This window comes from Oryzias latipes, chromosome 12, assembly GCF_053564925.1.
Source record: "Oryzias latipes strain Hd-rR chromosome 12, Olatipes_Hd-rR_3.1".
NCBI classification, from domain to species: Eukaryota; Metazoa; Chordata; class Actinopteri; order Beloniformes; family Adrianichthyidae; genus Oryzias; species Oryzias latipes.
In genome coordinates this window covers 26536451-26552169 of record NC_136248.1, presented here as the reverse complement: position 1 = coordinate 26552169, position 15719 = coordinate 26536451, and the positions used below count along the sequence as shown (strand labels likewise).

Genomic DNA, 15719 nt, shown 5'->3' with positions numbered 1-15719 from the left:
ACGCATGGAACAGATGAGGAAAGCCACAAATGTGCTTATGTATCCTGCAAAAATTACGCATGATTGCACAACATTTACGGAATAATTGTGTATACACAACATTAAAGACGCGTAAACTTTGTAATTCTGAACCAACAATTTTTTTTTTTTAAACGAATTTACGTAAAGGTCAGTTGGCTGAAGCCCTCGACGAATGACAAATGCTACAAATGACATACACAGTATCATGCACAAATCACAAATACCAAAATTACATACGTGAAAAACGTACGTAGTGGCAGTAAGACATGGCATGAGGGCAGATGTGACAGGCATTACCCTCACAGATGTAGGTATTTAGCCTTAGATTTAGCTTTATAGGCAGAACAAACCTGTTTTTGTTGCAAGAGCAGAAACCTGAAACAGTTAATACTTTTTTGTGTTGAAAAAGTCTGGTTTGTTTAAGGTTCTGCCTGTGCTGCTGCAGCCTAGACGGATGAATGTACATAAAATGCACTCTCCACCACAGTCTGATGGGGAATATCTGCAAACACTGGATGACCTTTGTAACTTTAAGAAACAGAGTCTGTCTTTTTTTTTTTTCTTTTTTTTTTATAAACAGCTAGAGTGCTGCTTTTTCAGTCTTGTCTGTTTCCCAGATGAACAAATGTTAGTCTCTTCACTCTCTACACCTTCGCCTATTCTCTTAAAATGGAAATAGTGACAGACTCATTTGTATTTGTTTTTGTCAACAAATCCTTCTATGTTAGTCTTTGTTATCTTCTCTGAATCTGTGAGCAAATGAAGAACAAACCTCAGTTGTAGGGTTTAACGTGTTGACATTGTTCATTTTAGTCCTTCATTTATAGGGGTGTAATGATTCATTTTAACAACAATTCAATTCACATCATAATTTTATTATGACAATAGGATTCTTAGTCGATATTGGTTCATTTTGAATTTAAACAGCGTGACTCAGAGATAAATACGATAAGTACGTATGGAACAGTGCAGGTGTAAATTAAGTGTGTACAAACAAACAAGTGAACAAGAATTAATGGCAAATCCATTCACATCTTAGTTTCATAAAGTTCAGCCCACTGTTGTTTTTCCACACTGTCTGGTCACGTCTTTGCAAACTTCATAGTGTTTCCACACATTGGACTGTAATGATGGACTTATTATTTTTTACTGCCATCACGCGTTGTCCACTGTGACGCACCAGGTCGTTTTTACGTTATAGTAAAATAAAGTCATCCAAATGGTATTTTGCAGCATTGATACAATAGATTTTTTTTCATTTTGAAACTATTTTCATAATAGTATATATTGATTCAATTAAAAACTTTCCTGAGACTGATCGATCTGGTTGGATCGTAGGAATATAAATCAATTCATCGATTGAATACCCCTATTAATTTGCGATAAAAAAATCCAGTTCTTATTGTTAATGCAGTTTCATCTGATTTTACCATTCTTTGGTAATGATTACATTTTATTAGCAGAAGGTTGACATATCAGTTCTAACTGATGATAATTAAACATTACACTTTAAAAAAAGTGTTACACATCTATACACCATTTGACATTACTCCTACCTAAACCTTACAATTACGAGGCACAGGATATTCAACATATATGGCATCTAAATCCAACCAAATGTAGTTGAAAGATTGCAGTCTTCCATTGACTGTAAATGAGAACTGGACTCAGTGACTCCCCCCCTATATATATATATATATATATATTCCAAACAGAAAGTACCCACTGGTTCCAGGACGCCAAAACTTTTATTGAGAAATTAACAGCTATTACTCAGTCGTTCTATTTATTAGAATAACCATTCTAGGTCTGCTAACATTTTTTTCCTTGATATTTTTTTTCTGTGGTGCAAGTTATTAAAGCAATAAACTGGCCAATCAGAGGCCTCAACAGAGGAGGTGGTGTCACATCCAACGTTTAAAACGTTTGATTGACAGATTGTCCCAAGCCCACCTTCAAGTGATAAGGTTGTGGACTTCTCACAAGCTCACCCCTGATTGGCTGTTTGCCATAGAAATGATAATTTTTGACAAAATAATGGTGAGTGCATTAACCTCATTTAGTTGGATCTAGAAGAAAGTCATTTTCTAAGTGAGATCACACTCACTCGATCCAGTTTTCATATACAGTCAATGGATTTCTACTATATGAGAATGAATGCACCGGGAAAGGCCCTACTGGACAATAGAAAACAACTACATTTTATGTTTTTTACTTTAATTGAACAAGACCTGTGTATGATTTCCTGCCGAAGATAGCAAGAAAGGGAACAGAACTTGACAAAAACAGTGGCGGTGCAGTAGACAGGTAATAACACAAACACCTCTCTTCATTTCCTCATATCATAATTCACGATCAATTTCAGCGTCAAAGCAATTCCATGCTTCTTCAGTTGAAGCCCCTGGAGGATGAGTCTGCCTGCCGCTGTGCGCCTGTCCACAGCAAACATATTAAAATGCTTCGTTTTGAGCGTCTGCGGCGAACAGAAACCATCCGTGAGGTGACAGAAACACAAAACGAAAGGAGCAAAAAATAAAACTGCTTTTTCTTCTGCACCCCATAATCCGTCTCGCAATCGCTGCTGCAGAGCTATACAGGACAGGGTGAAAAGGTCAGATGCCTGTTTCCCAAATAACAATCAGTCAGAATGACTGCTGCCCATATTAAAACCAGATTAAACTCCAAAAGGGTAGACAAAACTGCAGGCGCACTGCAAAAATGTCAGCATTTAATTCACCTTCACGCTATGAAATGAATGCAAAAAAGAAAGAAAGAAAAGGGATGCACACAGACACAAAGAGAGGACAGAAATAGAAAAGACATCAAAAAAAGAAAAAAAAAACCTGAGAAAATAACAGTGAGCGGCTACCGGGGAAGGATGACCTACAGGAGGAAGATAAATGGGAAACGTGTGGGCGGCAGAGCACGAGCTGATAGCAAAATGAAGCTAAATGAGGAGGAAAGTGAGGAGAAAACTAAAGCTAACAAGTGACAAGGTCAGCGGAGGATAACAGCTCTGCCGTGGAAATCGGTTCAGACAGATGGGAGACAAAAGATAGTCGAGGAGGACGGAATTTGATTGGTTCCTCTCTGTTGTGTGTTCTTGCGGTTATTTGTCTTTTCCAATTGTGTACAAAAGAAACCATGAAATTCTATCAACGTCGACGGAGTTTGTGACCAAACTAAAGACCTTGGTCTTGAATGGGATAAACTAAGAGGTTTGACAGCACCATGGGATGGAGCGCGCCTTCCTGTAGGGCTGAGGTTGGAAAGTCCTGTGCAGAAGTCTGGAGGGGTCTGCAGAGTGTAACTGCTGTCAGACCCCTGCACTCCACCAGGTTGTTGAGCCCCCACAAACACCATTTATGGCGCACAACTCAGGCTGAGATAAAGCTGATCCTGGAACGTTTTATCCACATGGTCCCACAGCTGTGCCTGCAATCAGCTGGAATATGGATGAAGTCTTTATTGATTTATTTTTGTCTCACGAATATACATGAATAGATTTAGTGACTGAGGCTTTTAGTAATATTTCAAAATAAAGTTGTGGTTTACGTTTCAGGACATCGCGTCAGCGGTCGCCACAGTGAATCAGCTTTCACTGTTTTGCACAGGTGGTTTGGCAGAGATGCCCTCCCAGACACAGCCCTGCGTTTTTATCCAGGGTGGGAACCGGCACAGGTAGATCCAGATTTGGGCTCCATTGTGGCTACGTAGTGTGAAGTAGTGTGATGGGTCTTGCCCAAGGACGACTCTGGATGAAAGTCACTGCGCCACCTGAGAAATGAGTCCTGGTTTCTCGCTCGTCAGTCATACACCCAGCTAACTGAACCATCCAGATGCTAATATTTCAAAATAAAGTAGATTTGGCTTATTGCACTGTCATAAAATAGAAGTCCAAAATGAAGTGGATTCTTAGGTCCAAATAATTCAAATAATCATTAAGAGAAAATCTAAAAAAAAGTTTATTTAATTTTCTGATCCGGAAATTTTAAAAATGTTTGAATACTGTGAAATTAAAATACATAGTCATAAGAAAGTAGATATTACTGCCCATCTGGCAACAGTACAAAGTCTATCTTGTTGCAGTTAAATTATGTTTCTTTTTGGGTGGAAATCAATTACGCTTGTTTCAGAGAAAAATACTTCAAATATTCATAAAAAGCTTTCAGACAAATTTTTATTGGTTTTACAAAGTTTTCTTAAAAATAACAGTAATAAATATATATATATATATATATATATATATACATACATATATACACATTATATATATATATATATATATATATATATATATATATATATATATATATATATATATATATATATATATATATTACCATATTACAGCTATGAATAGAAAGTGCTTTTTCAAAAATAAATGTATTTCTTTTTTATTTGAACAATAAAATAAATGCTCTCAATACTATTTTTATTTTACTAATTCATTACTATAGCACTAAAATTTGTAGGATTTACTTTAGCCACAACAAAATCTATTTTTTAAACATATTTTCTGTTATAGCTTGTTGATTTTTGATATATATATATATTTTTATATTATATATATATATTTATACAATGCATCTTCTTTTTATTGCGTGAAATAAACCAATAAATCCACATTGTTCTTTTCGTGTTTGTAAAACAAATTTAGCATTTAATAGTAATGTGTCTACTCCAGCCTCATTTCATGTTTCTATAGCTGACAGCAGAGGAGGAGGAGGTGTAAAAATCACATTTCCATTTAATGGATCAAACAAATTTCAAGGCTATTGAGAAATCCCATCAATATGTACTGAATCACACTGTTTTTACGTTTGTCTTTACCAGCTCTCATACGGCGAGCAAAACACAAAGCAGGCATGGAGATTTTTTTGTTTTACTTTTTTAAACACTCTAACAATAAATCTGCTCAGAGTTGAAGTTTTCTTTTCCATTTGCTCCTAAAATGCTTGAAACATCTTCATTTCACTTCTCTTGCAGTTTGAGGCTCCCATAATGGGGCTGATGGAATCAGTGCTCAGCCAATCAGCAGGGGGCTCCCTGCTTTCACAACAAGCCTGAGTGTCTTTCCCAAACTAAAACGTGATGAAAACAAGGACGGGGTGATTCGATTAGACCACCTGAGCTCCTCTCTGAGGAGACGGCGAGTAAAGAGAAGGGAGTGAGGGGGTAACTGAGACCCACCTGAAAATCAATTGGTCAGTGGGAGCAATCAGCGGGGCGTGAACCTCAGAAACTCTGTTTTCTTCCATTAAAGTAGTAAAAAACAACTAAAGCTAACTCCTATTTTTATTTATGTATAGCTATATATTTCTGTTGTTTGTCTACTTTAGTTTTGTTTTGACTGTTTGAAATGAACCATCTTGGCATCCTGCCTCTCACTAGCCAATCAGATCGCTAAATGATTCTAATAATTGGATCCTTCCATCATTTCTTGTCTTGAATATTCATTACTTAAACCTGGCTTTATATTCTGCTGCCAGTCTATTTTTTCATCAGGAGAAACCGTTATGACTGCAGTGAACTGAATCTTCAAAAAATGGTCCATGAAGGCAGACGCCCTTCATCACTGAGAGTGACGGATATTTTGATTCGCCTGCACTACAGTACATACAGTCATGACAAAAAACATTTATGCTTCTGTTTGAAACACTATAATTTCAATTAACATCTATTCTATTAGCAAAAAGATCAAATTGTTATTGTAAAAGCACAACATTAGTCAACAAATCCTTTTTTTTTACAGATCCACAAATTTAGTTTAGCAGATCCAAACCTATTTTGCATATATGGCTATTATTTTACAACTTCAAAATAAAGACATATAATGTATTGATGGGCTTTCTGGTTCAAAGTCTGCGATTAGCTTTTAAAGACTACAACATTTTCAAGTTCAAGTTTTTCCCAGTTTTCTTTTTCTGTTTTCGTAAGAGAAAAAGCATTTAAGTGAGCCAAATCATAGGTACCAAAAAGAACATTTTCATACCAGAATGTTTCATGTAGTTCAATGTTTATTAAAAAAAAAGGTGTTCAAATAATTGCAATTTTGAATGTGATACCCAGAAAATCCATAAGGGGGCAGCTGTAACACATCACTACAGCCTTTAACCCCTTATGCTATCCTATGACCCCACCCTTACATTGACGTGTTCTCCCTACCATGACAAAGGTGGATAAAGGTGAACAGGATTTCATGTAATCCGTGGAAACCAGTGAAGATCGCAAATCATTTAAGAAAAAAGGTTCAGCGCACAGTCTTGTGGGGTCCAGATGACCCAACTCCCAATGTTAAAGTGCCTAGGATAGTACAAGGGTTAATTAGATCTATAGAGGGAGTTAAGAGGTCATGTGACTCAGGCAGGATGCCTCCGCATCCTTATGTTTTACCTGAAGACGCTGTTTCAAAGTCAATTAGTCAACATTCACCCCACATCTGACTCTGTTACCTCTTTTTCAGCTCTAAAATCATCTGGATGGATATGCTAGGATAAATTAATTATGTTTATTTGTTTTTTGTTTTTTTAATTTTTTACCCTACAAGAAAAATATACATCCCAAAAGCCAGTCAAAGATGTTAGCCGTCTAAATCTACAAACTGTTCAAAGTTAGAAGGGAATATTTGGATTTTATCAAACATGTAATGTTAGTTTTGTCAAAAAACTGCCAAAAGATTGTCAATTTTAAATAAATAACTGACTTATCACTGACTTAGATGTTACTAGTTACTATTAAAGTCCCGCTGTCTTTTGATGTATTTTCAAAGCTTTATCACTGTTTTATTTACTATGATTGTGCTTTTTATATGCAAAATCAAATATTCTGTCGTTTTCTAGGACATTGTTTCTGAAAAAATGCTCCGTCTGCGCAGAGCAACACCGCCACTCTTTTCCTTGTAATCGGCGGCTTGTAGCCTAAGTTTTCTACGACACAATTACGCTTTTTGGGAAACTGAATTTTTGCATCACCTCCTTAATCACAATGACTTGATTAAAGAAATATTCAGAAATGCAATTTTGAGCTTATTGTTTGCATATACATCCTTCATCATCAGATGGCCATGTAAAAAAAAAACACATTTTAATTGAAAGTGTTTGTAGGAGCCATAAATGTGATTGTAATTCACCTTACTGCCAGTAGGGAGATTCTGTATGTAAAGGAAGACGTCACAGTGTTTGTCAGGTGTTTTGGCCCGGAAGGGCAAAGGGTTTTGACCACAGTATCGCACGAGCGTAAGAACGCAGGCTGGTCAATGTCACACGCAAGTATGTATGTAAAATGACAGCAAATAAATGTCAATATCGCCATACAAAATGGGAGTGGACATTTAATGACTGGAGCAAACAGATGCGCGTCAACCTCACCTGGGTCAAAAACAACCTCAGTAGCTGAGTTGTAGGCTTAGCTCCTTCAGTGTTTTTGTTTTTTTGTAAGCAACAAGTAAAACCCCTGATATTTCATCGGGTAAACTTGTTGTTCTGAGGTGATATTTCACCAAGTAAGCCAATAGCAAAACAACAGAGACCCTCACAGAGACGCCCAGAGTTTCCAAGGAGGCCTGGTAATGAGACAAGCCCTGCTGGCATGACTCTAAGTGTTTACTCTTCACCTCTGGGCTGTCATCTCCCCACCAGTTATTTATTAATGGGAATACACTATGCTAATTGCTAATTATCTCTAAACCGATGACTCATGGCAGAATTTTCTGCTTCATTAACTCACTGTTTATCTTTTGAATTAAACATGGCAGAAATCTTCTGCAGCAAGATGACTGACAAAGAAGTGCTGTGTGTTTGACAGAGTGGAGGCATGATGCTGGGATGTGTGTGTGTGTGTGTGTGTGACAGCTTACTTGAAGCTTGTCAGTCATACTGGATGCTAAATGGAGGATTTGAGTGCAGAATGCAGTGTGTGCATGAGCAGACATCAAACGGCAAAGCTCTCCCAGAACTCCATGGTCACGCTAAATGAGATCCACATTTGGCGTCTGGACACCTCAAAGTCTCCTCGACCAGGACCGTGAAGAACCGCCGGCTCAAGCTAGAGGTAAAGTCGGGGGGAGCAAAGAGGCGGGGACATGAAAGCGCACTCACAGTACTCACTGTGACTCTGAAAGGCGTAGCGGCAGTGGAGGACGGCTCCATGGTGGCAGAGGATTTGTCGGAGGAGCCGGGCATGCTGCGCCGACGTCCTGTCCTCTCTGGAGGAGACTCTGCACACAGAAAAAGAGATTTAGGATGACGGACTACAGAGATTGGGGCGATTTTATGTTTTCTACTGTTGGATTAAAATAATACTAGCTTATTATTAAATGTCCACTAAAAAACTTTTAGTTATGCTTAGTCATTTAGCACGTCCTTTTATGTGACTCGGTTATGAGAAAAAAGGTGTCTGCTGCAGAAAATGTGAAGAGAAAGGTTGTTTTGTTTCTGAAGGAACCACTGGGAACGTCTTTAGTCAGAGCACAGTGAGCAGAAGAAATTAGCCTAAAAAGCCTTTTACTGACCAAAACTCCCAACAAGATTTAGCTAGTCCTACTTCACAGTTTGAAGAAAAACAAAAGAAATGTTTTTGTGGCCATTAAGCTTCTCATTTATCAAATGCAGCTTTTAAATATATACAAAAATGTAATCAAAAAGTGCTGTATTTTTCTCTCTCTCTCTATATATATATGTATACATATATAATATATTATATTATTAACATTTTTTTTACTTTAGACGGCAGCACATACAAGCTCCTTTCAAACAAAAATAGTCATGTCAAGAAATAGGGACACCTTCATTAAATAATCAGCTCTGTCCTAAAAAATGTTCATATATTAATGTCAAATCATATTTTGAAAAATTTCCCTCCAAAAAAAGGGATTTAACAAAATAGAACTTAAACATTACTATTATTATCCTCATAGCCAACATTCATATTTTAATGGACATCAAAGTTGGGACCTTCTGTTGGCTGTTTTTGCTCCTTTGGCTGAAATTGTGTCATTGAAACTTTCTTTTTATGGCATCTAAAAGTCTCTTAAATGTGTGGAGTTTCTAAACATAAGTAGATAGTTATAAATAGGTTTAAACATATTTTTAATGTCACGTAGATCAATCAGTGGTGATGTTCAAAGTGATATTAAATGTGTACAGAAAGGCCATTGAAAGTACTAACTACTAAACGTCCATGCATCCCTGAAACAAGGAAATCTTAGATGAGAAAGATAACACAAATTGATTTTTCTGAGAATATCATTTAGAAATTTAGTTTTTGTTTTTTTTTTTTCATCCCAGATGTACCGTGACGGACCAGTGCTACCATTACCCCACCATGCAGTCTGGTATGTCTTACAAGCTAAGGAGAAAAAAAGTTCTGAAGCTCAACAATTAGTCTTAATCTCACGTGTTGAGAAAAAAAAGTGTACTTTCAGTTTATAGCAGACTGAGGCTTCTGCTTCTCCTCTTTTTAGCTTTCTATCACTTTCCCTCTCATGTTTATCCTAATATTTATCCTTTTTTGATTTTGCATTTGAAAAATTAAAAGGAAATCAAATCAAATAAAAAAATTGACAATTTTCACAATTTTTTAAGTTTTGAAATGTTTTCTTTTTCTTTGCACTATAGCAGACTTACCTTTGAGGTTATCAAACTTTAAAAAAAGTTCAAAAACTTTCCTTAAAGGCAGTGAAGCCTCTACAGGAGTACCTTTCTTAAACTAGCCTAAAGCTAGTCTTTATATTGTTTCTGGATCAGAAAGTCTGAGAAAATGTGGCTGACTTATAAAACTGAAAGTATATTTATTGAAGAAAATCCAAATCAATGTAATGTTCTGGGCACTGAATATGACAACATTTTTTCATGATTTAAGGATAAAAATCTTAATCCTAACTCAGATTTATTTCAAAAAAACAAATTTTTTTCCCTGAAAGTTTTCTGTCAATGTTTAACATTATTTTTTAAATCTGTATTTTAAAGAGTTTTCCTAAAAAATAGTACTTTATTTTGAAAAAAAAAATCAAAATTACCTAAAATGTTAGCCTTTGTTTATTTCTAACCCTTGTGATATCTTAGATGACCCCACCCTTACATTGACGTGTTCTCCCTACCATGACAAAGGTGAAAAGATTTCATGTAATCCATGGACACCAGTGAAGATCACAAATCATTAAAGATAAAAGGTTCAGAGCACTGTCTAGTGGGTCTAGATGACCCAACTCCCAATGTTAAAGTGACTAGGATAGCACAAGGATTAAATAAGAACAGCATTGTCTGAATGATAAAATCTTGCGCGTTTGCTAGACAAAAGCATACAAAAAAAAAAGAATTTATGATTATCATGGAGGTTTCTGAGTCAAAAGTCTTTGTAGGAGGGAAGAAGCAGCAGATCTGGACACGTCTAAGAGGAATGTGAGAGATGCTGAGGATTGCAGACCTCACACATTTCAGACATCTGGGAGCGGTCCATGGTAGTTCATCCGCACTAAAGAAACACAAACTATTCTACCTGGGCTTTTGTTACATGGCTGTTTACAACAAAGTATAAAAGAAGTCTCATGGGGTGAACTCAGAGGTCCTCTAACGTAATCTGCACATTTAGGAGGTCTTTGTGAGGTCACTGCGTCGCTCCGATGACTTTAGATCATTCAAATGAGTCGCAAAACTGACTAATGGAATAAGAATTACAGTAAATGTGTGAGACTGCGTTAAGAATAAAGCAGAATTATGCTGTAAATCCTTTTGTCACGCATGCACACGGTACGGATAATTGGCTCTTCATTTCTTCAGAAGGTATTACTGTTCTCATTTTTTCGCAGACTTAAACTAACCCAGCTTGGCATTGGAAGACGCACCAACTGATAAGAATTAGTGTCTGCCCTCTCGGTTCATTTTCAGTCTTCAAAGGGGATTTGTCTTTTTCTCAAAGACAAAAAAAAAAAACAATCTGACAGAGCACTGCCAGAAGTGGAGACATACAAATCTGTATTAAGCTGCTTTTTAGTGCAGAAATTATTCAATATTTTAAATCAAGTGACAGCACTTTGTTTGCTTTACTAGTTTTCTGGCTATGCTCTTTCCTACAGACATGTTTCAATCTTGTTTTGTAAGGTCGAGAGGGCCGGACCCACAGTGAATTAATTATAATAAAAATGATTTGGGGTGGAATGTAGATGTCAGATAGTTTCACTTTAACCATTATCTCCCCATCCTCTTTGAACATTTAATGTGGTTTTAAAACCATTTTAAAGTGAGACAAAAATGTAGAAAAATGTTATTTTGAAGCCTTAGTCAAACGGAGGGCTGGACCCCTACGAGTGTATGTGAATGTTGGGGTTGTTTGGGCACATAGAGGGTTGTAGAGATGAGTGGCTGCTGTTAAGGGGAGCGTAGGTGTTTCTTGTCATGCGGCAATCTCAAGGGACGTCATGAAAATTGAACGTACCATTGTTGTACGTGTGTTAAGTTTGTCGTGAAGTATTGCTTTACAGTCACAGTCCAAATCATCCAAGCACACACTCTGCTGCTGAATACTACTGCCAACCTATAAGGACCAGCAGCAATGTGTGGTTCAGTGTCGTGCAGCCTGTCAGGGCAGTCACGGCAGGAAGCAAACCGGTGATCTTCCGATCAGAGGTTGACCGTATGAACCCTAGATTCAACAAATATGATGATGATTTAAATCACATGTGTCAAACTCAAGGCCCGGGGGCCAAATGTGGCCCTCCATGTCATTTTTTGTGGCCCGCGAGAGCAAAGAAGTTTTTAAATTCTTAAAATAAAGAATAAAAATTGGTGTGTATTTATTCATATCTAGGAGGTAACAGCCTTGAAATATCGGATTGAGCAGCTATACTTTAGGACTTAAACACTGTCCATATAACCTAACCTGACAGAATCAAATGTATAAGGATTTATGCTAGAGTAACAAGCAAACATATGTTTCTATGCAACTGAAATTGTCACTTTAAAGTTATAATAAATAAATAATCTTATAATAAATAAATAATGAGTTATTTAACATTAAGGAGTAGTTACGTTTATTTTTCATTTTATTTAGTTCGTTGTAGAAGTTAAATCTGGGCCTTTGAGGACAGCCACTATGCTGATGTGGCCCTCAGTGAAAATGAGTTGGACACCCCTGATTTAAATCAACCGAAATGTAAAAATTGAACATTTGCAAGATTTACTTTTAGTAACTGAGAGAAAAAAAAGGCACAAATTGATAGTTTGTGGCTGACCTAAAGTACGTGTCACACAGCCAATACGTACTTTTTGCACATGTTGCATAGATGAAAATGGGTCATACGTGAATGGATATACGGGAAAAAAGCAGAGGAAAGATCAGGTCTTTACATGAACTTTTCACACATGTATCATGAATGAACCAGGTTTAAGTCACAGAAGTGTGTCGTGTGTCAATTATGTAATTTTTACATGATATGTAATAATTTTATACGTGATATAAAAGTTATAACTGACAACTGTGACAGTGCGAAGCTAGAGTAGCTCAACTTCCATAACTTCACTCCTCTGGGGCTTCGTTTCACAAGGCCAGTCGCTCCACTCGTGCACAGCTGGCTGCTGCAAGAGCCAACTGGAGCCAACTGGAACCATGCACACAGGCGCAGACGGGTTAACTGTGAAACAACTGCTATTGAGACGCATGCTTCCACACGCTTTCCACATCTGTCTGCAATGCATCTCCACTAAATCATGGGAAATTTCCACTGCTGCGATGTTCTTCTTTGTGTTAGCAACCAACAACCACACACTTACTCTAAAAAACTTCCATTAAAACACAATCTCCAGAGGAAAACCATTAAAGAGAAGTTTAGAACAACGTGGGGGGTTTGATCTTGGATTGTAAACAAAATTATTCACTTTGAGTGAACTATATTTGAGGTGTGCAAAGGTTGGCGAAGATCTAAATTAACCACGACTCCTTCAGAATATGAAGGCATCCGATTGTTCAAAAATAACCGCAGTGACCTGAGCTCTTTAAGCCAATAGGATTGAGACGTTTAAGGTTTTCTGCGGTCTTTGTTTTTTATTTTTTTTATTTTGCTCCTGTTGGTGATATTAGTTCTTTCTTTTAAACTTTCAGACCATCTCTTGCATCAGACCAAATCAGTGTCTTATCAACTGAGATGAACTTTCTCCACACAAGATCAGTGGCAGCCCCAGAGGCACGAGTGCGTTAAAAACAGCTCCTCTTACACGGTCATGTGACCACCACCTATGAGGTGATCCGTAAAGTCCCTTCAAAAACAACAGAGCAGGAGCAGTTATCACTGGTTTGTTAATAAAGCAGTGGCATTTAGTCATTCACGCCCTGCTGTTGCTTTTCCGTTGACTTCATTAGGACATGCTCGTGAATGGATGACACGCCCATTTGTAGATGCAGGAGCAAGTTGAGATTCATGCTGTCAAAAATCAGTCTAGTTCTCTCATACATTTATAAGAAAGGAAATTGGATTTTAATGATGAGAATCAATGACTATCCTGTTATCCTAACTTCTTCTTATAGCAAGTAAGGAGATTCTGACACACAAAGAGCAAGAGGTGAGCATGTGCACCAAACTCACCTTTAATAATGAAGGCGTCCTCATATAAATGCAGCTTCAAGGACTCTCAAGAGAGGGTTTGCTTTTTATGTGAGATTCAGAAGACGGATGATAATTTGGGGCAAAGCAGCAACTCGCAGACATTTGGATTAAATCTTTAAAGTTAAGAGTCATATGAAAGTGTTAAGTATGCTTCTATTCAAAAATGTAGACAAATGCCAAGTGAAACGCTCTATTTCTGTTATTACTTGCCTTTGAACACCTTCAAATCCATTTATAGGGTCCTGGTAGTGGTTACAGGAAAAGGTGATGTGGAAGGCCAAATATGAGGGGGCTTCTACAAATCTCACAGAGACCTTTTGGAAAGTTACCAACAACCAGAACATAAGGATAGAAGGGTTTTAATGTAACCAGGTATGTCTCGATCTGATCAAGAGATCGGAAATAGGACCCGATGATGTAGTTTCCGACTCAATCGAAATTTGCTGTTGTACCCCAATCAGGATCGCAGCAATGAGTCACAAGAAATATGAACGTTTTAAAAAAAAACGTCACAACTCATTTTTAAGAATTTTGAATGGATATATGAATCACATCGGATCAAAAATGTTCAATAGTTCTGAAGATATTAAAGCTACAGTCATCAAACTTCTCCATATATGACTAATTATCAACTATGTTTACTAGTTAATAGTTAACAATCAATTTTTCTAGTTGATAGTTACAGTATTTAGGGCAGCAGTTTAGCTCATGCGGTAGAGCGTTCGTCCAACAACACAACCGAAGGGTTGGCAGATCAATCCCCGCTCTCCCCAGCCAGCTGTCGTCCCTCGAGCGCGACCAGACTGCAGCTCACCGCTCCCCCCAGGGGATGGGTCAAATGCGGAGAAGAATTTCCCCATTGTGGGATAAAGTATTAATTATTATTATTATTTTTACTTGATTGTCAATCAATCAATCAATCAATCAATCAATCAATCAATCAATCAATCAATCAATCAATCAATCAATCAATCGATCAATCAATTAAATTGATTGATGTGAAATAGTCTATACTATTATTACTATTACTATTACTATCTAGACTATTTCACATCAAGCTCACCTGTGGACAGCTAGCAAGACATGTCCCCAACTTCAAGCCAAGTCCGTATCTAGCATGGGGAAAAAAGTGCTTTTGCTTCCAAGCTGACATGTTTGTCTGGACATGATCATATCTTTTTTCACATATGTGCATTTTAATGAGAATATATGTATTTATTCAACGGCCTATATCATGCAAAATCAACTTTTAGCTAAGCTAAGTTAATTTCTCATGAAAAACTACCCCAAAGCGCTATTTTAATCCATTCACGCATTTCTGAGTATTCCTATAAAAACCTGCTCTCTTAACACCAGCCCATCCCAATCCATGAAAACAAGCGGTTCTCACATTGTGACATCACAAAGTGAGGAACGGCCCCTTCCAGGAAGAGGGATTAGTCTTCCACTGCCACCAAGGCCCCCAGGCTAACACAAACACCATTTTTCTCCATGGAGCTAGCGGTGATTGGCTAAACACCTTTCATTTTTACTGTATATGCACATCCATCTATGCAAAAGTTCAGAAGTTGTTTGTTTTCGTGGGCGAAACGCAAACACGCTGCAGAGGCCAGCTTGGATGTCATGATGTCGGTACCCACAAGGAGTGAAAGACGTTGCCTCAGACATCCAGTCATTTTCCTTCCAGATAGGAAAAGGAGCTGCGAAAATAAATATTTCATAAAAAATGTCTTCTTTTGTGTGCTAAAGGGAGTATACTATTATATATTGATATAGTTTACTCTGAAAGGCTTATAAATGTCATGATAAGCAAAACAAGGAAAATAGAAAAATAACTAGATGGTATTCATTACAGCCGAAAACAACAAGGGTGGGCATTGCCTATAACAGGCTGGATGGACTGCCAACATCCCCTCAACCATCACTATTAGTGCTTAAATGTAAAATGAAGTAAACCTAAACTTTATCACAGCATTGATGTCCTTCATCTCAAATCTGACAAGAACAGCTGTCCAGAAAGGTATAGACAGCAGAGATGGAGGCAACGGTTACAAAAGATTCATCCACTAAAAGCTAAATGTCACCTTCAAGGCTTCCAGAC

At 37.3% G+C, this 15719-nt stretch overlaps 1 protein-coding gene across 7 annotated transcripts in view; it reads right to left on the bottom strand.

Annotated features, from left to right (window-relative positions):
- The window catches only part of dab2ipb (DAB2 interacting protein b), a 166997-nt gene that overhangs the window by 96911 nt on the left and 54367 nt on the right, over nucleotides 1-15719 (bottom strand). For 4 of the 7 annotated variants that reach the window (XM_078955471.1, XM_023960457.2, XM_023960455.2 and 1 more), the window contains exon 2: nucleotides 8130-8239. In XM_078955471.1, coding sequence (XP_078811597.1) covers nucleotides 8130-8239 — 110 coding nt within the window. Of the gene's footprint in view, nucleotides 1-8120; nucleotides 8240-15719 lie in introns of all 7 variants that reach the window. The other 3 variants (XM_023960456.2, XM_023960454.2, XM_078955469.1) reach the window with 1 other exon arrangement.